At 39.0% G+C, this 25394-nt stretch overlaps 1 protein-coding gene across 1 annotated transcript in view; it reads right to left on the minus strand.

The window, feature by feature from the left end:
• The window catches only part of LOC105926146 (meiosis 1 associated protein), a 33697-nt gene extending 10954 nt beyond the window's left edge, over positions 1 to 22743 (minus strand). The window contains exons 1-4 of the mRNA XM_012862367.3: positions 22687 to 22743; positions 5598 to 5747; positions 5351 to 5510; positions 2557 to 2698 (exon numbers count right to left, since the gene is read on the minus strand). Coding sequence (XP_012717821.3) covers positions 2557 to 2698; positions 5351 to 5510; positions 5598 to 5747; positions 22687 to 22708 — 474 coding nt within the window. The 5' untranslated portion in view covers positions 22709 to 22743. The remainder of the gene's footprint in view (positions 1 to 2556; positions 2699 to 5350; positions 5511 to 5597; positions 5748 to 22686) is intronic.
• Between the last annotated feature and the right edge of the window lie 2651 nt (positions 22744 to 25394).

Raw genomic sequence — 25394 nt, forward strand, 5'->3', positions numbered from 1 at the left:
CTGGACACAATGATGAGCAAACCTGCCATTCCCAAATCCAAGCCTCAACATCCGAAGTATCTGAAACACACTGAAGCAACCCCACATTTCTGCTTTAATTTCAAGGTGTAAAGGCCGCCCTTAATCCAGATTGAGACTAAAACATAAGATAAAAAATTTGCAATAAAGTTTCTTGCAAATCTGTTCTTCAATAATAATAATAATAATAATAATAATGCAGTGTGTGCCCTATTATGTGCTCACATATAATGGTTGGTGTACCCTTCACTCAGCTGAGGGGAAGCACCCCCACCTCCAAACTGTACATATAGTCTGCTTCTTAGGAGATCTGTGGGGTGTTGATGGGGCTCATATATAATATACCTGTCAAGTTTTTAAAGAGAAACCCTGTCTTCATGTTTAGCAACAAGGAGGAACGAAAACAAGCAGTGAATTTTTCAGCACAGCTTTTGGTTTCTTGTGATTGTCAGATGTTCCAGTAAAATGTTAAAATGTTTCAGTCCTTATCCACAATTGGAGATGCGTGGAACAGTGGGGGACTTGTTCCAAAGTAGCCTCACTTCCTTGAGGTCAGTGTTCATGATTCAGAAACTACAAAGAGCCCAGGCCACATAAACTGTGTTTCCCTTCCCCATCAAATTACGGCAATTGTAATTTTTTTTCATTTGTTTTTTGTCAAAAAGATTTTGCGCAAGGATGAGGTGTTTTTTCTGCCCAATTGAAATATTTTGCACAACTGCAATGCAAACATTTTTTAGAATCACACGAGTCACATGTTCAACAACTGGTCATTACTACAGGCTGAAAAAGACGTAAGAGGAAGATGGCGCAGCGTGTTTTTTAATTAGTTATCGCATGAAAAAACCTATTCAAGTGTGATCTCAAGTGCATTTTTTATTGAAAGCCCCGGTCTGAAAGAGTTACACCCTTTTACTGGTGCGCTAAATGAATTACAAACGACCACTTCGTAAAGCACGTAATAACAACTGCAGAAACCGTGGAGTATCATAAATGTGACATGGTCAACATGTCCTCCATGTATTTGGTATCAAACTACTGCTAATAGCTACGGTCATCGAGTGAAATGGTTTCTGATGACTTGCAGACTCAGATCATCTGATGAAGTGAGAGGGAGACAAAGACAAACAAACTAGCCGTCTCTGCCAGGAGGGCAGAGTAGTTCCTTGACTACACTGTTTCCAACATAAAGCCAAAATTAACTTCACTGTTAAATTGAATTAACTTACCTGTCCAGCAGAAAGCCTGCAACCTCTGCATCCGATTTAAATTGAACCGTCTCCACCTGGTAATAATAGCTGCTCTGATATAGACTCTCATTTCTCCCAATGATCACTTATTTTTCTTTTCTTGGTTACTTTCTTTTCCTTCTCGCCGGGCAAAGAGAATGGATGGTCCTCCATTGCAACAGAAAATGGCAAATAGAATGATCTACGGTCGTCTTTGCTTGTTTTATTCCCTTCTTCCACCGATAGCACGTCTTGGACAGGGAAAACATCTATGGCTGACAAGTTTCTCCCCTTTTGGCTACTGTAATCAGAAATGCCACCTATGTATTTATAAACAACTAATTCTACTAACTAACTAAACTAAGTTATGAGAATGCTTTCATTTTCGATGTGATGTTATTATACTTTGCCAGAACATGTATTTATGAAAGCAATACTTTTTTTTCTAATTAAAAGCCAAATTAGTTACACACTGTCCCTTTAAAGGAAACAAAATTGTGTTGTTTTTGTTTTTTTTTACCTTAGTGGAATATTGAAAACATTTTGCGCACATTTTCAATGGAAACGCAGCTAACGGGCTCAATGGGAGAACTCCATATAGATCAGTCACAGAGAGCTTAGAAGGTGCATATTTTTGTGATCAAGCACCATATGCTGTTTTCTCATGGTTTGTCTACCTTTCTTTTATTCTTTAAATTTCCTTATTAGCTTTGTCAGGTTGGAGTGTCAAGACTGACTTCTTATTTTATGTAAGACTGGGCAGCTTTTTCAGCCGTTTGATCGAGGCAAGCCACAAAACCCAAGGGTCAGTATCGTATATCTATGAATTTGCTTTCTTAAAAATGGCTGCTGTCTCCTATTGCTTTATTTTTTTAACTAGTGGCTCGTTTTTCATACAGTGGGCTGACAGGAAAGGGGGTATGAGAGAGCGGGAGAGACATGCGGCAAAGGACCCGAGGTCAGAGCCGAACCCGGGTCAGCCTCATGGAGGACTAAGGTCTCCGTATAAGGGTTGCGCCACCTAAGCAAGCCCTTCTACTGTATTATCATTAAACCAAAATGTTTTTGTAGATTCTTGCAGAAATAAAAAATAATAAAAATAATAATGGCTGTTAGAATAATGTTGAGGGGACTATTTGTTCTGCTGGAGTTAGCTATTTACAGACTCTCAAAAATATTGTAGTTTGCCACAGGAGATAGAAAAGAAAAACAAGCTCTTTGAGTGATCTTAGACATGCCAGCTTTTGTTGCTCAAACCTTAAATGCTGCTGTCACAAAGGGGGAACATTGAGTTAAATAGTTTACACACCTGGAGCGTCTGGCAGAGAGCATGAAACAGGCTGTTGTTGGTCTCCATCTCGTCCCAGTCCAGCTGCCAGCAGGTGGTGGGCTGGATCACGAGCGGCAGCCCGTACAGCACGCTCTCACACACTCCGTCTGCATGCAGCGCCCTTCAAAACACACACGGTCTTAGTTGGGATTATAAGCATAACATATTAAAAGCAATACGTGTAATTTTTGTGGCACGAGTGGCCTTTACACTGCAAAAACGGATCTAAAAATAAGTAGAATGTTCTTAAAATTAGTGTTTTTGTCCTAGATTTGAGTAGGTAAATAAGATTATCTGCCAATGGAATGAGTATTTTTACCTCTAAAATAAGATAATAAGATAATTAGATATACTGCACTTGATATAAGATGATGGAGATGGATTGTTCCTATTTTAAGTGCATAAATCTTATTCTATTGGCAGATCATCTTATTTACCTGCTCAAATCAAGGAAAAATACACTAATTTTAAGAACATTTTACTTATTTTTCGTTCCATTTTTGCAGTGTATTCATAGTAGTTAGACAAGAAACGGGCAGGGAAAGATTTACGGAAGACATGCAGCTAAAAGGGGTGCCTGGTCTGCCATTTTTCACCCAAAGAACATGTTTAGTAACTAGAACTTGTTAAACATGCCGGCTGAACCCGTGGACCGTCAGTGTGACATCACGAGCTGATCCAGAGACAGCGACGTCACCTCTGCACCTCTTATTTTCTTTTGGGGAAGTTACCCAAATGTGTGAGCTTCAAACTGTGACTCATTTATGTAAAGCACTTTTTCATGAACACAGGAAACTTTGATCAGTTCTAACTGCAACTCCACAAAAATGCAAAAGCCATGCAAATCTGGGCCGAGGTTAACGAATGCATGCCTGGCCTAAGTCGCTCTAAACACCTGGATTTTGGTTTTCTGCCGGGAGGCCACAAAGGACACATTGTGTCTGTGCTAAAAGGTGTGTGTGTGTGTGTGTGTGTGATGCTGTTTGTGTGTTTTCAGGTGCAGGTGACATCAGCTCTTGAACATCAGCCAGGTTTCTGTTGCTAGTTTCTCAGAAGCAAACAAATGGCACAAAACGAATCTGAAGCGGCGGCATGGAAAAGATTCAGAGAAATGTTGAAACAAAAGAAAATAATAGGATAACATGGGAAATCCAAAAGAAATAATAATTGAAATACAATACAATTTGATTCAGCTACGTCTTGTGTTAAAAGCCTATAGTTTTTTTTTTATATACCTTTAGGTCCAATTCTTGTAGATTCAAGTTGAGCATAAATAATATTTTATCATGAAAACATACAAAAATCACAACTATGTTGTTTTCAGTAAGTAGATGAGGCAGAGAAAGTAAACAAGGAACAAACTCATGTAAACATTTCACATAATTTGACCTGTGTGAGAAATAATTATATCCTCATTTAATACATAAGTACAACCAACGCTTGGGTCAAAATCCCACAACAGCATTATTCATGTCAAAATTAAATACTTTTCCAGACTTGATCCATTTTTTTTTTGTAATTTTAATACCATGGATGGATGGATACCACGTTTAGACAGTCGTCCAAGGAATAAAGTCTGGAAATATTAATGATTTTCAAACTTTTACAACTATGAGTTTCTCTTTCTGAAATGAGAGACAAAAAATATTGTAATCTATCTATCTATCTATCTATCTATCTATCTATCTATCTATCTATCTATCTATCTATCTATCTATCTATCTATCTATCTATCTATCTATCTATCTATATATATATATATATATATATATATATATATATATATATATATATAAACATTTTACAATATTCTATTTATTTGAGATGTACTTGTATTCGTTTGGATTTAATTCACCTTACGCTACATTCAGTCATTCATGGAGATGCGTTACATTTGTAGCCACAGCTGCCCTGGGTCAAATAAGGAAAGACTAAAAGGCAACTACAAACCAAACGTGGCCTCCAATTAAACTGAATAACTAACAAAACTAAAGCCTAACTTGGTAAAAGAACACAGCGGTGGCAGCATCATGCTATGGGAATACTTTTCTTCAGCAGTCAGAGTTTATGGGAAGATGGAAGGAGCTAAATGCTGGGAAATAAAACTTGCAAAATGCTTTGTTGGTGGAGGTTAACTAAATACTCAATCAGAGCATCAACGAAATGCTTTAGATCAAAGCAAATTCATGTGTTATAGTAGCCCAGACCGAAATGCAAAAACCTCTTCTTGCTGGTTAAAGGCCCTGCCGTTACATCATTCTGTCCATTCCTTCTGTTCTCCAGCTTCCAGGAACAGAAACGCAGGAACAAAGGGATGTCAAGCATGTGGAGGATAAAAACAAGTCAGTGAGGAAAACGTCTTTTAGCCCAAGCCGTGTTTTTTTCCGCTCTACTGCACTCGTTCTGAGATGTTTCCAACCCCAGAGCAGAACAAAGCGTCCCCTGATACGACGGGAGAGCTTCATCTAAGAAATATTCCACTGCTCCGTACGGCCAGAAAGGAGGCATTCATAGACAGAAGAGATTTTACTGGAGAAAAAGGCTCGCGTGATTCCTCTCTTCCTGGGTTTCACCGGGCCCAAATGTGGAAAAGTGGCAGACAAAATGAATAAGGGGGTATTAGAGTTGTGTGCAGAGAAAAAAAAAGGCCTTTTGCTTTTAATTTTCGCTGTGACTGATTTAAAAAGTGGCACCCAAAGTGAGTAATTATATGACAGATGTTAAAATCTGCTAAAAGAGTGGATCCTGTTGTTTTGCTGTCCTTCACACTTACTTGACAGCTTTCAGCGTCTGTGGACTCGGGCTTTGATTGCCGGGGCCCTTGACCGCAGGCAGGAAGTCTTGAACGCTCTCGGTCTTTACGCCCAGGCTGGGGGTCATGGGGATGAGGGCGGGGCTTATCAGACGCTCCATCATGTCACACTTCACACAAACTGTACAGGAGCGAGTAAGAAACAAACAAAAAAAGTAGGAACACATTTGAGCTCATGCGGCTCTGAGCGTTCGCCATCGTGTCTGACCTGGTTTATCAGCGGGGCCGGGCAGCAGCAGGTGGAGATGCTCCCTGTCTCCTCCCTGCTCCTGAAGCCACGCCTTTAACACCGTCTCCATGGCAAACACGCTGTTCTCCACCTGCTGCAGGTCCACCTCTGTCCCTAACATCAGTGAGTCTGCACACACACACACACACACACACACACAGAAAAATCAATTAAAGGCACAACACTATGCCTGATATGCTGCAAGACATTGTGCAAAAGTTTTAAATCCCAGTCCGTTCTATTTTGCTTCCCAGGAGGCTTTCTGATAAGCTTCTTCAGTTGCTCTTCCACCCATCGTATTTTCAAACTTGGTAAAAAACTGGGGCCAGATCAGGTCTTTATGGAAAGTAACAAAATATAACAAAATGCCTAAAGATCCAACCTAAAACTACAGGTGCTGGTCATATAATTACAATATTTTCTTTAGTAATTCCATTCAAAAAGTCAAATTTGTATATTATATTCACTCAGTACACATAGACCGCTATATTTCAAGTGTTTATTTCTTTTAACTTTGATTATTATAACTGAAGACTGAAGAAAATCCCAAATTCAGAATCTCAGAAAAGGCTTCTTAACCCTTGCAAAGAATGATTTAGTTTTCCGAATGCAAACCATGTAAATTTGGTTTTATTGAGGAACCAAAATAAATTGTACTTCCTTTTTTCAATTAAAGAATAAAGAAAAAGTTGAATCTTTCTCTTGCAAAACGAGGCCTGCTGGGTGCTTTTCCTTACACATGAAAATGATAGAAAAGCAGTTTCTATAACCACTTAAAAAATAACTAAAATTATGACCTATATGATATAAAAAGACAGAAATAAAGTCCCACGAACCATTAGGATTTATATGGTGGAAAAACTATATGCTGATGCTGCAAAAAATGCAGCAACTGGTCAAAGCAGCTTTTATCTTCTCTATATAATAAAAATCATTGTTTGTTGTTCCATATATTAAAGAGTCCCTTTGGGGGAGCCTCAGGTTGCAGACCTCTGTTTCACAGACAAACAGGAGAAACCAGGCTTTAATCAACAAATTGTTTATTCAGGCTCTGGTTAAACATCCAATCATTCATATGGAAGCACATATTTCTACAACTACAACTACATTTCCCTGAATTAGATAACATCTAAAAGTTCAGTTCAGTAATTCGGCTCCAAAAGTCATATAGTGTGTTTACATCCCCTAATTTCCTCTCATTCTGATTGTTATAGCTAAAGAAAAGTTGAACAGACACAAAAGGTCATTGCGATAGAATTTAAAGAGCCGCATATCCAGGGACTCGGTACCTGCTCACACTGCCAAAAGGCACCAAAAGCTTGTTTATTAACCATTGACTGACCAGTAGACTGGCCTGAACTGAGCCACACAGAAAATCTATGGATCCTAAGAGGAAGATTAAAGACACAAGGAGCCGGGCTCCCTAAACGCCTCGTTTAGAACCACATTCTTTTCTACCATACCGCACTGCATCGACGCAGTAATTCATGCAAAGGGAGCCCTGACTGGGTATTGACTTCATGCATCGTATACTCCTTGGGCATGCACAGTATACTTTATGTCTAATAAACAGAATAGTCTATTGCTTTTGTGTAAAGTTTACATTTTCTGGGAAACAGAATTTATTATTTGTTGAATTTATTTAACGTAAACATGTGTGTGCTGTTTACCATTGCCTTTTGGAGATATTTAATGTTTGCAACATATTTACAGAACCTGAGACAGACGTTTTCTAAAAGGTTGCGCTGCTGATCTGGTTCCCAGCTTATATAGGACATTTTTGACCAATCTGTATAATCTGACCCAATCTGTATAATATGATTGAATTTGACTTTGTAAAGTGCCTTGAGATGACATGTTTCATGAATTGGCGCTATATAAATAAAATTTAATTGAATTGAATTGATCTACGACCGTGGAACCGTAAGTCCCCGAAACAGGCAGAGAAAAACAAGTGGCAGCCAAGAAAGGACAAAAATAGAGATCAGAAAGAAATTATTACTACAGAGGTGATGGTGGTCAGGTAGTTACTGAGCAACAAGCAGCTGAAAGTCAAAGAAAAAGTCTCAGAGACGTTAAGAAAGCTGGAAAACAAAACAAACTTTGAAATGTTGCAAGAAAATCTGCCTCTTTGGAGCTAAATTACTGAGAAATACTTTGTAGTCGTCGACATACATTACTTTAAAAAGTTTAGACCAGTACATCAGGGGAAATAAAACGCTCACACACACACTCTCATGTTTAGATCCCTGCTCAGACAGTGTTGCTTTGGCAAATGTTTGTATTTCACCACCAGATGGCAGCATCGTTCAACCCATTTTAAGCAGCCAGACTTGACAACATGTGAGCACAGCCTCAGTGACCCTAACAAACCCCTGGACTGTCTGTCATATTAAACATGCCCGGTGGCTTAATTAGACAAAGAAGACTGACTTCTGCTGGCTGTCAAGCTGATAACTGTGTGAAATATTTGCCTTTATTTTCTAATATATCATACACCATCTACTGGTTTGTGCTCATAGCTCACTTTGAAGAATAAAATGGCCATCTTCCCCTTTTTTCTGCCTTCTTCTATCAGATTCCTTTTTTTTTTTTTAAATCACAGGCTTGACTCAGACCTTATAAACTCCCTTCCTCCCTTTCTGCCTGCCGTTTAAAAGTTAATGAGCCATCAGCAGATAACTAATGGGACCAGAGGGAGAGCAGAGGACCAGGAGGTCGACGGAGGGGAGGATAAGTTGGAGCTAAATAAATGGATGATATCCACACTCTCCGCGTCTGGATGAAATTTAGCAACTTTAAATTCCTACAGTAGGCCGGAGTAAGTAATTGCCTCGTCTTCGACTATCAAACGCTGTTGGCTATTTGGAGTTGTTGCCACCGTTTGCAGAAGTCCTTCATCTAGAAATATGCTCTTCCTCTGAGGGCAACGAATTAATGTTTGCTCGTCCTCCCCTGATTGATCCCCGTAGGTTCAGAGGCGAGCGTCTGAAAGAAGATTTAAACTATACTAATAAGCCTGCATCGCAAGTCTTACTTTTATGTGTCAGAAACTCGTACTGGAAAGGCAAGCGGCTTCGCATTTGGTTCTTCTCTGAACGTGGATTAAATAAACTTTCTTTAATTCTTTAGCGCTTTGGGTCGTCAGTATAAGACAGCTGTGGAGAGAACCAGCTTGGTTGTCAAAAAATAGCTTCTCAAGTCACAACGACGACAGATTTTTCCACACTAATGTCAGCTGTGTGATCAGAAATGTACACTTGACTTGTGAAATAAGTGTTTGCATAAATATCGACCCACTTTAAGGCGACTGATTTCTGGCTAGTTCAGCGGCAGGAAACTCTGGTCTTAAAGGGCCGGTGTACTGCGTGTTAGCAGGTCCCAGGCTGAGGAGGCAAGGCAAAAGGCAAGGCAAATTTATTTGTATAGCACAATTCAGTACAAAGACAATGCAGAGTGCTTTACATGATTAAAATATAGCAAAATAAAACAGAATAAAAGCAAGTAGGAATAAAATGTAGATAAAAAAAGAACAAAAAAGTGGTGACTCAGTTAACTAGAACAGTTGAAGGCAATCTTAAACAAATGTGTTTTTAATATGATTTATAATTTTCTGGAAGTTTGTTCCAGATAAGTGGAGCATAGGAACTAAATGCTGCTTCTCCTTGTTTAGTTCTGGTTCTAGGTTCTGCAGAGCAGGCTGGAGCCAGAAGACCTTAGTGGTCTGGAGGGTTGATACACTGATAACAAGTCTGTGATGTATTTAGGTGCTAGGCCATTCAGGGATTTATAGACTAACAGAAGTATTTTAAAGTCTATTCTCTGAGAAACAGGGAGCCAGTGGAAGGACTTTAGAACTGGGGTGATGTGCTCTACTTTCTTAGTCTTAGTGAGGACGCGGGAGGTCTTTATTTCCTTCAGACGTGTTGGAGCAGGGACACATCTACGGCGTGCGGGGACACGGGCCCCCAGACACCAGGGCTGACCCCTTGAGCTAGGTCCAGTCTCTCTGCTTCATGGCAACATGAAAACAAACGAGCACTCCAAGCCACTCAGAGACGAAAATAATAAATCTAAATAAAATAAATATGATTCTGAGCTTTATCTGCTTAGAGCTGGCTGTCGTCATGAAATGACTGTAGCATGCGGCCACCATGACACCTACGGCCACTCTGAATGAGTTAAAAGCTTCTCCGGCTCAGATGAGAGAGACTGTGCATTAGATTAATCATTGAACCAGAAGGGGAAACCGGTTTTATTTAACAACATACTGGATTAGAGCTTTGAGCTTGTCTATCTTTCTGAATCTCAAGAAGTTAGGTATTTGTGTTGAATCAACAATATCTGTTGAAAAATCACTGTGAAACTGCTTCTTTCACCTGAAGCAGTATTTAGACTGCTTGTGTGGCACTCTCTGTTTTTACCGCATGGACTGCATGTAATTTCCTTTTTATTTGTTTATTTGTTAGAATGCTGCTGTTTGGTTTTCAACCAACAACGAAGGCAACCTTACATCGGTTTTAGCTTTAAGTCATTAGTTACTGCTTCCTTTTGAAATCCTGGTCCTCACTTTGGAGATGTTTGCAGTCAAACCTCCTCCTGATCCCTGATCTGATCGTACCCCACATCTCACCCAACACTCTGAGATCTTCTGGTCAGAGGCTGTTAAATGATCCCCCCCGAGATCGACTCTTTCAGGGAGTCCTTAAAGGAGCAATAAGCGATATTTCACAACTAGGAGGGCTTTTGAGCGCTGTAGACCAAAACAAGATGTGTGACAAGCCACGTCTCTCTCTACCTCCCCTCTAGCTATTTTTTTGCTCTATCTAAAATAATGAAATTTCACTTATTGCTCCTTTAAATTCTTTTTTAAGCAGCTAAAAAGGTTTTGATTCAGGCAGACCTTTAAATATAGGATCTTTTGAAGGTTTTATTTGAGTTTTTTAGTTTAATGTATTGTTTTTTTTGTGCCTATTTGATTATTCTTTGCTGCGAAGCATTTTGTGTAATCTGTACCAGTGAAAGATGCCATATAAACACATCTTACTTGCTTATTACCTCCCTGGACAGCTTTTGCCCAGGTTCTTCACCAGTTTAAGCTTTATGGGAGCGTAGCAAAGAGAAACTCACAAGTTAACAAATCTTCATATTCAACCAAAGGTGCTTAGTTGGCTCCAGGGTTAATTTTAAGAAGTTTCTGTGGTCCGATGAAGCAAAAACTGACATCCTTGGCCTTCAGCTTAGATGCTATGTTGGTTAAACACTGAACTTCACCACAAATACATCGTCCCAACTGTGAAGCATGGTGTTGGCAGCATCATGCTCTGGGGATGCCTTTCAGCAGCAGGTTCTTGAAGGCTTGTAAGGGTAAAGAAGACAAAAGCATCTGCAAAGCCTGAGGTATAATATGACTCTGTCTACTACGAACTTTGATTGGGGGGAGATTTATTTTTCCAACAAGACAGGTCTGAATTGCTCGTTAATTTACGCCCCCTTTTCTGAGGTGCGTCTGAGAGGAACTCATTTTAGTCACGGAGCGCTCCACTGGTAGGACACTGGTGGACGGTTATTATGAACAACCAAACACTTATCCACTTGTAGCTTTGGCATCCTTCAGCTTGGACTACAAAATTGCTGGAAAGCTGGAAGTCCATGAGCTTGTTTAGCAGCTCTGCAGCAAATACTGAGACTTAATTGTTAAAAAAAATGCAATAGAGAATAGAGAAAACTGAACATCTTGAAAAATATGACCCAAAAAGAATATAAAGATATCCATGCAGCAGCTGGACAGATTACATTCATATTTTTTCTTCACTCCTACAGACTCCAAGCACACAACAAAATGTATTTACGGGCTAAAAAAAGTGAATTTTGTATGATATGTCCCCTTTAAGTGTTTTTTTTTTTTTGTGTGTGCAGATTATTGCCAAAAAAGCCTAATCATATTGACCATGGTTTGATTTATGGAAGGTGACAAGGTGACATCCACACTGGCTGACTCTGGTTCCCAAGGCTGTTATTGGCTTGGTTACTACTTATTTATGCACTTTTCTTCAGAGAACTGAAAACCGTTTTGTCTTACAATCAAAATTACCTTTTGTATTTGCTTTGCTCCTCGTGTTCGAACTAAAACGCTCCATCTTAATAAACCGACAATGGAAATTCTTCAAACGGTCCCTGTGTTTTACATCTTAAAAAAAAATGTCACTGCTTTACATTTTATTCTGTTGCAATGACAATAACCCCTCCGTTTTAGTCATCAGATTGCTCGCAATGTATGTATTTTAATGGTTGCCTTTGTTGTTTGTCTTGTCCATTATGACTTTCTTGGCCAGGTCACCCAAGTGAGAGGAGTCCTGAAAGGTTTGAAACATCCAGGGTGTGAATACATTTTATATGGATTGTAAAACCAATTAAAGAGAGAGCAGGAAGGACAGGAAACTTCATGTATTCTTCTGTAAAAGAGAGAAAAAAGTGAACACCCTCAGGGAGGCGGACATGGACAAATGGGGAAAACAAAGTTCTGAGCAAATTAATTAACACTCTGTTTGATTATGTCGGGTATGTTGGAAAGACGGATTGTAGAGAGAAGCAGCTATCGGAGCTGGAATAAACACACGGAAGAAAAACCAGGGAGGAGACCGGAGAGGATCAGCTGAGATAGAGAAGAGATGGATGGGAGGGCTGGGTGATGGATGACAGACCGCACCGTCAGCAATGTTAGTGATTAGACCACCGAGTGTGCTCGTGTTTACGATTATCTGAGGGCGGGGTATAAAGAGAGAATGAATCAAGGGGAATAAAATGGTGTTTTTTACGCTTTTCAGTTGTTTAAATGCTGGAAAATTAGGCGTTAAAGAGTGAGAATGAGTGAGCGCAGTTAACCCTAGTGAGGATGTTCGGTGAGGCAACAGAGAGCAGTAAAAAAAAAACTAAGGCTGCATGTTTCCCTTCTGGGGATTTATCGGTCTTCTCCTCAATCTCTGCTCAGTTTGTTATTAACGCATATTTAAATCAGGTAAGAGTGGAAAAAAGAAATCAATTACATCCACCACCCTTCGCGAACCTCTCTCCCTTTACTCTCGATGTTTTTTGTCCACCCTTTTTCTCTCTGATTAGAGATGAAAAATACATTCAATCACGAGCCGGAGCAAGTGACCTAACCCTGATCTACAAGTCTGATTGTGCTCCTGAATCTCATTAGGCCGTACTCTACGTGTACGTGTGTGTGTGTGTGTGTGTGTGTGTGTGTGTGTGTGTGTGGACCGTCTTATGCATGTTAAGGTTCGCACGACTGGGTGGCATCTCATTAAAAAAGTATGCAATCATGTATGCAATCAGGATTTTCTAAATAGTTGCATGTATTTTAATAATCATAGTATGATTAAACAATAATTAATAATGCCTGCATGTCAACATCACTACAGAAACCGACGTGTTTCGTTGCTTTTTACACTGCCTTCCTACATGCAAATTGTATTTTACATAACAAAAAGCAAAGATGAAGGGCTGCTTGTGGCATAATGGTAGAGCCACTCTGTTTTCTGCCTCATAAAAGGAGTCTATTAGTCCAAACTCCTGCTCATAAAGGCAAATTTATGTTAAAGATAAAGCAAACTTCAAGGGTTTTGCAAGAATCATCACCTGTGTATGTTTGTATCTTGTATTAATCTACTGCGAACCTCTGGTGTGGATTGGCTCTTTCAATGTCTCATGTCAGTTTTTGTAAAAGTAATCTGAATTAATACTGCTCGATAAATGTAAAAAAGAAAAAGGAAAATTAGCAGAAAGAAGAAAAGAAAACACAAAACATCTCCCATTTAATCATCTTCCAGCTTAATATTCTGATCTGACTTTTAACCTCTTTCATTTTCATGTTTCCAGCAGCTGCAGAATGCTGATTTGAGCAGGAAAATCACTCAGATAATCCCTCTTTAAACTGCCTGCTCAGCAACAAAACTGCAGATAAAGTTAAAGTGCTGGCTGGGGGAACAAAGTTAAACGTTTAGCTGCTAAAGACCCAGTTTATTCCTGTGGGAAATATTTTCCTGAGCAGGTTTCTTCCTAGAAGCAGGTGAAATGGATCTGACTCGGACCACCCACAGCTCTAAAAGCCCAACACTTGCGCGCGTCCAGCTGTATTTGTTTTGTCCGTTACCCATCAGGCTTTTACTTTTGCTTGTGAGTTGGAAGATAACTGCATTAGTCGCTCTCTACGAGAGGCACTGTTCTTCCCATCCGTCTCCGCTCTCCTCGACAAACGCACAGTAATGCTTTCTTTTATCTGTGCATTAGGAAGAGTGCCCCGTCCTCATGGCCATTAGCCATTTTAACTTCAGCGTCTCTGTCTTAAGTAATGACACTAATGCTGTACAAGAGGAAGCCCTGTTTTGACTCTGAGATAAGTGTTGCTGATAACGATAATGGACTGTGTTCTCGGTAATGAGGGGAAACCTGGGCAAAGCTTCGTGCAAACGTATTGCAAATTCCACTTCAACCTCAGTATTTATGATTTATACATGTATATGTGCGCCAGTCCAGCTCCGTGGTGCTGGAAGAGAACACAGGGTGTCAGGATTATCTTATTACAGGATGTCTAATTATCTTATTTTAGGGGTTAAAATTCTTATTCAATTGGCAGATCATCTTATTTACCTGCTCAAATCAAGGACAAATACACTAACTTTAAGAATATTTTACTTATTTTTAGATCCACTTTTGCAGTGTGTGGATAGACACCTGAGGTATAAAGTAACAGATGTAATGGGAAAGGCGACAGAGGGCATAGTTGAATATAACAATTGAATGGAAACAAAGAAAAATGGGGTGGTTGGCTGGTTCTGATTTGGACATTTTTAGGTGGCGGTTTGAAGAAACACTTACAACTGTAAATCAGAAGGTATTTTTCATCTGTAGGGACTTTAATATTAATCTGCTTAACTCAGCGAAGCATTAATCTACAAAAGCGTTTATAAACACTGTTTACAGTTTGAGCCTTTATCCAAAAATCACCAGACCCAGTAGGATCGCATCTCACTGTGACACATTAATAGATTCACAAACCTAAGCGATAAGACAATAAGTGGATTATTTATTATTGATATCAGTGACAATCTACCGGTGTTTGTCCTTTATGACAGTAGTTACAGGAAAGCTGCTCAGAACGACACACAAAAGTACAGAAGGAATGAGAACTGAGGTGTCAATGGTCGCGTTTAGAGAGGAGCTCCTCAGGCGGTAAACATAGATAAAGCTCACAAAATGTTCCTAAATGTTTTTAACCAGAGTTTAAAACAGGAATATTATAGTAAACTATTAGATGAGAATAAAAGAAATAAAAGAAAGGGAGATTGTTAGTATTAGGGACGATAAGGCGAGGCAAATTTATTTGTATAGCTCTTTTCCATACAAGGGCAACGCAAAGTGTTTTACATGATTAAATATAGGAAAATAAAAAACATAAGTTTAAAAAAAGACAGTTGGAATAAAATGCAGGAAAATTAATAAAACACAGAAAATGGAAACTAAAATCAAATATTAATGGTTTTAAAAACAGTTGGACTACAAAGTTGAACTAATGATGTTTTAGTAAAACTATTTAACTAGAACAGTCGAAGGCAATCCTGAACAAATATGTTTTTAGCCTTGATTCAAAGGAACTCAGGCTTTCAGCACTTGTCCAGATAAGTGGAGCATAGGAACTAAATGCTGCTTCTCCGTGTCTGGTTCTGGTTCTGCAAAGTAGGCTGGAACCAGATATAGGAAGGAGAAGTGGTGTGATTCAATAAGTTTTACATGTTCATATCCTTTTTTAGACATAATCACTAAATTATATATATATATATATATATATATATATATATATATATATATATATATATATATATATATATATATATATATATACACATCAATATTTATACAAAATGTTTGTATGTGTTAAATATATAATTTATCATTTCACTGGCTTGTCTGAAATAAATTATTCATTCATTCATACTGATCCCGCCTGTAACCGCCTGTCTCCTGGATTCTCCTGGATTCTCCTCCTTGCTCTACACCAGGCATGTCCAAAGTGCCATTTGCGGCCCCTGTGCTGCTTTTGTGCCCCCCCCCCCCCCCCATTGCATTTCAAGAAATCTTTGGCCAATTATTTATGATTATTACAGACAAGTTAAAATCTTACTGTTAAATGTTGGGTACAACATTTTTTTGTCTTTTATTAACCACACATTCTCTTTAGATTTTAAATAGAACTACATCTATCCAGCGACTTTAACTCAAATGCTGACTTTGGTGAACTAAAATCTGATTGGAATGTATTTATTAAAATTGGCTAAATACAGATAGTCTAATTTGTCTATTTAAAATTATCATATTTTGTAGAGCAGGTAAAAAAAATGTCACAATTGTTTGGCCCTCGAGTGCTTTTCACTTGACATTTTCGGCCCATGATCCGCAATGTTTGGACGCCCCTGCTCTACAGCAAACCTTCTGGCCATGGCCTGTATTGATGTTACCTGACTCCGCCAGATAGATTTGCTCCGCATATCCATCTGGAAACCTTCCGTTGAAGTAATTTTGGGAAGGGGCGAAAATACTGGATAGCTGATTGGCCTATGTTGGTGATAGACGGGCCAAATAAACCAATCAGATTCGTCGTCACTCTGTTACGAGCGACGACGAAAACACAACTACAAGCCAAGCTACTCTTGCTGCTGCAGGTAAAGGCTCGTTAGCTCAGCAAAGAAATACTCTGTAATTCCGATAAAACTTGCTCGATAGCCACGCTAACGCTAGTTTCATCGGCTGAAGCCGCCATGTTGTTTAGACTGAACTGACGCGCTTCTCGTTGCGTCACACCTCAACCCGCCTCAAAGCCAACGCTGATTGGACGTTCGTTTGGTGAACGGCTCCAAACTTTCTTTAACGGAGGGTAGCCAGACTGATCTGCGAGTGAAACCTTGAAAGCTCGCGAGATCAGGATGGTCTCACGAGGCTAGTATTGATGTGCCTTCCTGATGGAGATGGACGGCCTGTGCAACCTCTGCAGGGTCCAAGTATCGCCTCATGCTACCAGTAGGGACACTGACTCTGGTCAGATGCAAAACTACTGAAGACCTGTCCATAAAAATTTGTGAAAAAAATGTCTGCGGCCTATAAAAGAGCCGTGCATGTTTGCCTATGCGTTGACTCAGGGAGAGAAAAGCCCCTCGTCGATGCAAACTTCAAAATGTGCTTTAAACATAAAAGATGTGACGCCTGTGGAGTTTCCCTCTGATATGAGCATTTTTCCTCCACAGTGACACTGACAGCATCCACTGTGTCCTCGCCTGTCAGCGCGTCTGTGTAAATATTAATGATGAATGGCTCATTGACGCAGTCTGGGATGATGACAAATGGGACATTGATCATCTTGGTCGCAGAAATGGGCCCCGGCCACACCGGAGGCTGTGTGACCCGACCGCTCCGGAGTCACTTCTGTTAAAGTGGTGCGGTCGCATTGATAATTAAATCAGACAGACGGCTGAAAAAGGGACGTGAAGACGAGGAATGAAAAAGCTCTTTCATGTGGCTGTCAAAGGAGGGACAGAACAAGATGTCATTCAGAGAGAGGTGAACAAGTGCACCTCCTACTGAATGCAAAGCTTTATCTGAAGGGTCAGTTTTTAATTAAATTACAAATACGAACATTTTTTTTTTGTTTTATGTTTTTAAAGAGATACTTGTCTCATTAACTTTTTTTTTTTTTTAAAACATGTTTTTAAACTTGGATTTTAATTCCAGTTGAGCAGTCTGAAATATTGGTTTTATTGTTTTTAGCTCTTAATTCTTGTTGTTTATTTGTTTTATTGTTAATGTTTGGGCCCTTTGGTCATTAATGTATTATTTTCTTGTACGTCGTGGACCAGTACAGCACTTTGGTCACCTTGGGTGTGTAAAGCGTTCTAAAAATAAAATACATTGATGGATTACTTGTGGGCAAAAAAAAGCATGTTTTGGCCTGAATGAAAACAATTTTAAGTCCAAATCTTTGATGAAACCCCCGGAAAATATCATAAATGTCTGACTTTCCAGAGGAAAATGTGATAATGTAAAATTTTGTTTTCCTGAGGAAGATTCTTTAGGATTAGCTCATTAAAACCAAAGATCCTCAAAGTCTGCAGAACCTCTGCAAATAATTTAGATTAACAGACTTTAACACTGCTGTTCAGAGTAAATCATTCTGAATTAGGGCAGACGCATCAGACTGAACATGGGGTGAATTCTCATGTCTTTTATTACGTTTTCATTTGTTCAAAGAACTTTACTGTTGCTTTGGTGGAAAAACTACATTTGAAACGACGCTTTGCTATGTTTTGTCTACAACAGTAAAAGTTATTTTTGCAAGGTTTTTTCAACATTCCCGTTTGCCAACCTTTTTTCCATTCATCAACTCATGACTTTGTTGAAGCATCACCTGTAGATTAGTTACCTTTTTTTAAACTACTCAATAACATATTGGGAGACTGGAGAGATGCCTATATTTTCATGGGCAAATATTTTCATATTGCTTATATATAATAACATGCTTTAGACATTTTTATTTGCATTATGATTACCATTACTATGGCTTTACTCCCTCCCCTAAAAAAAAAAAAGGGGGAGTACCATCACTTATTTTTTTCCACTTAATGCACTGGTTAAAATGTAATGGTTAGATAAGATGAACTACTTTTAATTCACACGCAATCCAAAAAAAAAAAAAAAGAATTTTAGGGCAGAAAAGGACACACAGGCTGAGTGAGGACAGCAGCTGTCTGCTTTCTTTGAAGAACTTGGAAAGAGCGCAGAAGTATGCCTGATATCAGGGAGGCACATGAAAGAGAAGAGAGTTACAAAGAGGGATCACAGAGCGGTGGAAATATCGGCCACCCAGTTTCACGGAAAGTCTGTTAATTAAATAGAAGTTAATCATTTTTGTTTCAATAAAACCACCGGAGGTCTGATAATAATACCTTGAAGTCTCAACAAGAGATCACGTTACATTGCCTTTTATGTTAATATCTGAAATGTCCATGTGAACGAAGGAAAGAAGGGAACAGCAGAGCTAAATGAGAACTTAACCAAAAAGATTTATACAAATCTTCCTAAAGCGAGCATACAAAATAACCCAGGGAAGGCAAATGGAGGAAGCAGGAATAAGTATTTCTTGAACATCACATTGAAAGTGGGTTGTTTGTTTGTTATGTGAAGGATCTTAACATAGATGCACCTCTAACTGCAGTAGTAATGAAAAAAATACATGCAATGAAAAATATAGCCTTACATTTGAGTACATTTATGCATTGTGAGGGGAGAAAAATCCTACATTAAGAAAAAATAGCTTTTAATAAAAAGCATCAGAGCAAGACCTAATACAATCCCTGTAAAATAACTGTACAGCATTTTTGTAATTAAGATTTTTTTTATTTTTTTTTAATTGATTAGCTTTCTTTGTGTCATTCGTCAAGTTATGTGTCCACAACTAAACTTGGGATTCTGTTTTACAACCTAATCCTACTTTAAACTTTTCCACAACTTCATCCCTGACCTTTATCTGGATTGTTATAATTTCTTTATTGTTACTATTATTTTAATTTAGGTTGTTCTTTATCTTGGATTTCATTTAGGTAATGTGGGTTGAATACATATGCATAGACATACCATTCTTTCAGTTTTTCATTTGTAAAAACTTTGGAAAACCCTTTATCCTCAATTTCAACCTTCTTAGGGCTGGTTTATCACATAAAAAATACGCTGAGTTTTGGGGTTGTATTATAACAAAATAAGGGGAAAAAGTATGAATAGTTTTGCATACCAGTGCAGTGTCCACATAAAAGAAGGAAACAAGCTTAACAGTGATCCTACTAGGGGTGTAAATCACAAGCTTTGTAACGATACAATGTCATATCGCTTTATGTGGATGACGATACGATATTTGCTGATATCACAAAGTGTTTTACAATTTTAGATTGATGCGATCAATACGATAGGACATCATCTGCCCAACTACTATTATTTACATTGATATCAACTCACAAAAAATAAAATGATTTTCCCATTTTACTTCTAAGTTGTTATATGCATTTAAATCAAAAGCAGCGTGCTACTAATTTTAATATAATAATAGTAATGATGATAATAGATCACCTGTTCAATATAGTCTCATGCCTGAATTTCAAAATAAAGGTGTATCTTAAAAAGTATGATATGGATCGATATTTTCACTTTACATTGATGTAACTGGATCGTTAATCAGTCAATCGATATATCGATGCGGATCGATGTATTGTCACACCCCTAGATCCTGGTAGTGCTTTTTATTTGCTTGTGTTTGATAGATATCATGGTTTGTGATTACAAAAGGTTAATGCCCAGCATCAAAAAATGACGACAAGATGTTTCACCTTTCATTTGGTTTTCTGAAACAAAATCCTCATGACACTTCTGATTTTTAAATTATTTGACCTATTCTTCCCCTAAAGTCTTAAAGAGAGAGGGCTGACATGAATAACACAAGAGCAATAGAGAATGGAAGACAGACTCTAAATCAGCTCAGCCTGGATGCTTTATAGCTGTCAGTCTCCTTGAGAAACGGTTAACTTTTTCTCTTCCCCGACCATCTGTCCTATTCCCAGCGTAGAGCGGGAACGAAATCGAAGCTGCTTCTTGTGCCAGCTGAACTATGACTGACACCCCACCATGTGTCAGACATCTTCCGTCTTATATCTTCAGCCTGATTCCGGATCTCTAATTCACATTTTCTTGTGACTAAAGGGTGCCAAGCAGAAAAGGCAAGAGGCAAAAACAGACTGACAGACAGTAGAGGTGTTGACACAGGTGAGACGAGGACATCTGGATCTTTTTTGTTTGCTCCTGACGCAGAGCAGCCAGTCAGTTTCGGTGACAGGCAGAAATCTGGTGTAAACAGAGATGCCGGTCTCCATCTGTGTGACCACCTGCTGTTCTGTTAATGCAGAGGTGTGAACAGCCTAACCTTTGGCACAGACTGAATGTGCACGCAACAAATAATTTAATTACTGAGAGTGATTTCTGGCCAAATATATCAGTGTGCATGCTCTAGGTGTGTGTGTGTGTGTGTGTGTGTGTGTGTGTGTGTGTGCATAGATCAGCATGTCTGGGTGGGGGTTTGCCTCTGAGCACGTCTTTGCAACCACACACTGAGCCCAACTTGCTGACTGTGATTGAAAAATTAACCAAATCAGAGCGAGAAAATAATCTGAGGTAAATAGCAGCTGGTGTGCGGTTGTAAAAGCAGATAGATGGTAAGCATTTGGTTGAAAAGAACAATTATGGTTTACCACAGAGCTTGGAATTGGATCGGTGTTAATCAGTACCTCCCAGAATGAGGATTCACTCAGATGTAAAGAAAATTGATCCAGTGAAGTCTATAAAATGTCGAAATGGTGATGTTTTACTTTCCACTCTTGTTTTATGTAGAACTGTGACGGCACGTGATGATGCAACTATTTATTCATCAAAAAATCTGAACCAGCTTTAACAGACAGAAAAGATGACAGTCGTTGATGGTGCAAGTCAACATTGCAATCTCGGTTTTGATTGAAAAGGACTAAACATGCAACACTAGTTCAGTCATTGTTTTATGATGACACCTACGCCAGAGGGGATGTAGCTCAGTGGTAGAGTGCATGCTTTGCATGTATGAGGTCCTGGCTTCAATCTCCAGCATATCAACATGTAATTACTGCCTGTCAACAAAAATCTTGTTAATATGTGATGGAGGGTAAAGATTCGGAGCTTGTATCATCAACAGACATCAAAAAACGTAATTTTGAAACATCTAGCAGCTACACAAATTATATCAAGATAATACAGTGTTCCTTCATTTAACCTCCCTTTAATTAATGCTGAACCAATTTAAAGTACTAACAGTGGCAGGACATTTTCCTACAAAAATACCCCAGTTGCAAAAAAAAGAAAGAATTTGATTTCAGTAGATTTGACATTTGATTAGTTGCTGCTTCTTCAAAATGTGAAAAACATGGATTGTCTGTCATTAAAAAACATTTGCTAAGATTGTATCTAAACTCTATTATGTTAATAAAACCCTACAATGAAATATTGCACCTTAGATGAATAATTTGTGATGTTCCCCAAGTAAGTGCAACTGAAAAAATGAATTACACCGTTATGGGTCTTTAAAACAAGACACTGGCAAATGTCCTCTGCACTGTTGCTGGCATTTGGATGCAGCTCAGTGGTAAAGCGCATGAATGAGGTCCTGGGATCGACTCACAGCATCTCCTGCTTTTTAGCTTTGATTTCATAAAGTTGTTACACATGTGTGAAATAAGCAATACTATTATATAACTGCACACTACTAGCAGGAAATAAATGTAGAATTGAATTTGAAACAAAATGTATGGAATTACATCACATCAGCTGTGGTCGCAGTAGTATATCCGCGCTTCAGAGATTTATGTAGGCTAGAGGAAGAAGAGGAAAGTCAACAGTTAAGGACTAAGAGGGGGGTCTCTGAATGTTGGGACATTGACAGGAGAAGCTACAGAGTTGGCTGAAATCATGCAGAGGAGGATGGTAGAAATGCTGTGTGCTATGGAGACTAAGTGGAAAGGCCAGGAGCTCAGGAGCAGGGTTCAAGTGGTTCTACCATGGTGTGGATGGAAAGTGAAATGGTGTAGGAGTTATATTGAAGGAGGTATTTATCAGGGACAGGAGGGATAGGGGTAGAAGAAAGATGCCAGGACAACTACAGCTAATGCTATCAGAGAGACAGGTAGCAGAGTAATTGAAAGAAAGTTGATAAGGAGACTTGCTCTACCGAAACTACAGTAGTGTGTTCAGAGAAGAAGATTAGCTAAGAGGTGGGACACTGTGAGGACTGACGAGAGTCACCAGGAGTACAGCGACATGCAGCATAAAGTGAAGGTAAGGGTAGCTAATACCAAACAAAGGACATACAATTACTTGGATGATAGATTGGACAGTAAGGAGAGAGAGAAGGAGCCAGAGGGGGTCAGACTGAGATGGTTTTGATATTTACAGAGAAGGGATGGTGAGTACATTGGTAGAAGTATGCTGAGAAGGAAACTACCAGGCAGGAGCCCTAGAGGAAGACCAAAGAGGAGATTAATGGATGGAGCAACAGAGGACATGAAGGCAGTAACTGTGAGAGAAGCAGGCCCAGAGGATAGGTTTAGATGGAGACAAATAACTCACTTTGGTGACATCTGAACAGCTGAAAGAAGAACAAATCTATTTTAAGTCTTACTGAAGATGAAAATATTATAATCACTATGAAGAAACAAACAAAAAAACACACAGGCATGAAATTATTTTATCTTAATGGGTTCAGGAAAACTAACAATGTACTAATAAGCCAATTCCCTGCCATGGATTATTTAAAAGATATTTGATCTAACAAAAACTGTAATCCTTTTCTGGCAAACTAACAAAAAGAATAACATACAGCCAGAGGAAGAGGAGACATTACAAAATCAGTACCTCCCATATCAGGTGCACCATCTAAAAGAGTTGTGTTGTGCTCTGGGGATCCACAAACACACAGGATTTAGCTCAGTGGTGGAGTGCTTTGCATGTTTGAGGTCATGGGTTGCTTCTCCAGGTTGTTAGCTTTGATCAATAGCATTTCCTACAAGTCCTCAAAGTTTCAATTAAGTAATGCTTGTTAAACTGAAAAATGGTATGATATAAATAGCACTGGTGAATTGTGTCAGACCTTAATGTAATGTGAACTGAGAACACCGTTATAGCATTCTAAATAGTTTTTATCATGTAAAATATTTTTATTGTGTTGGTTTTTAAAGGGACAGTATGTTTGGCTTTTGATTAGTCTAATAACCTCACATCAATAATTAATGCATTCTCACAGCTTAGAATTGTTAGTTTATAAACACATAGATTCCGAAGCACCCACTGGGAGGAGCCATGTCGCTATTTCTGATTTCAGAAGCCGAAAGGGGCCAAACTTGTCAGCCATACACGTTTTCCCTATTCAACACAAGCTGGTGGAGGAGTAGGAAACAACCAAAGATGTCCATAAAATCATTCTATTTGCCGTTTTCTGTAGAAATGGAGAACCATCCATACTATTTGCCCAGCGAGAGGGAAGAGAAAGTAACCAAGAAAAGAAATAGAAGTAATGACCGGGAGAAAACAAGATGCTATATTAGCTATTATTACCAGGTGGAGCGGGGTTAACAGTGAAGTTTATTTTGACGTTATGTTAGAAACAGTGTAGAGCAGCAAGTACTCTGTCCTGCCGCTGGAGATGGCGCGTTTGTTCTTCTCTCTTTCCTTTGTGACTACGCTGGGAGGCGGAGGAATATTTCAGCCAACCGCTTCACTTTTTCTGTGAAGCTTTACAAGCTCGTTAGGACTTTAGCCACTAGGGGTGCTAGACTTGTAGTTTCCAGGTTTAGCACCCCTAAAGGCTACAGGCAACACTGCACTGTCACAAAATTAAACAGTCTCCCTCCGTGTTTTGGAATCTGATAGCAAACCACTTTGGACCAGCAAACTGAGGGGTCATGGAGTTATTTGTAAAGACAAGGCCATTTTCAACTCTGTATTAAATCAGAGAACCAAAAATATGTCTGATCAGGTAAGTGTCCTGTCTGTTTTGTTGTTATGGCAGTCTGAGCTCAGATTTTAGATGGTCTAGAATCCTAATACAATATTCCTCTATACATATTTGCAATGCAGTCAATGTAAATGTGTCAGGAAAAAGGCAACATGGACTATATATAAAAAACTTAGGAGGTTCTAAAGCTTAATTAAATGGGTCAAAACCCAACCCTGTATAGAAGAGAAAATGACTGCTGTTTTTAAAATACAAGCCTTTACTTTTATTGGAGTATGTTTTCTTCACATTTGCTCTGAATATTTGGGCCTAATGGGAATATTTTAACCACAGCCGAGTTTCAGTCAAGATTCTAGCATGTTTTCCTATTACAACTCCACAGTTAATGCAACAACATTCCTAATCACTAATTTTGACAAACGATCTTCAAAAAGCCACAAGACTCTTCACCTCTGTGTTGTATAAGCAACAGTAGCCTGAGTGATGATGTTTCACATTATTGCCCCAGTGTAACACTAGACATTTGTTTAAAGACAAGCGCTCAGTGTGAATACTTGGCTTAAGACTTTGCATATCTTGGCTGTTGGGTCACAGAATTTCTTTGGAGAGAGAAAACATCTCATTTTCATTCCTCTTTCCACTCATCTGTCTGATCCAAGTGCAATTGTGTGGGGTGTGGAAAGAGCTTAGGTGTTCTGAAGCAGGCAAACTACGTAGCAGAAAACAATATGCACCAAAAAATAAAGTCATTCTTTAGAGAGCGCAGTGAATATCCTTTCATGAGAGCAACTGATGGGATCATGCAACCCCAAGTAGCCAGAGCTTCAGCCACCAACTATGTAACAACCAGGCGTTTAAACGGAGAAGATTATTTCCCCCCACTGCATTGGTTAGGAATATTTTAACAGGGTGACATATCGACTAATATTGTGAAACAAACCATGTTTTGACAAGTCGAAGAATGACTTAATCTTATGTATTTTGTCCTATGCTTTGAGATTGATAGTATGAATGTTTGCAGCAGCAATTTTTTGTTTGCACTCCGTGACCCAAGATGCAGGATTTGTATATGTTTTTACGGCGATAAGGAGAGACCCCTTAAGCCTGACCGAGCGGGTGGCAGCCATTTTTTGCCTTCTCTAAAAGAA

The sequence above is a fragment of the Fundulus heteroclitus genome, chromosome 14 (genome assembly GCF_011125445.2).
Source record: "Fundulus heteroclitus isolate FHET01 chromosome 14, MU-UCD_Fhet_4.1, whole genome shotgun sequence".
NCBI lineage: Eukaryota > Metazoa > Chordata > Actinopteri > Cyprinodontiformes > Fundulidae > Fundulus > Fundulus heteroclitus.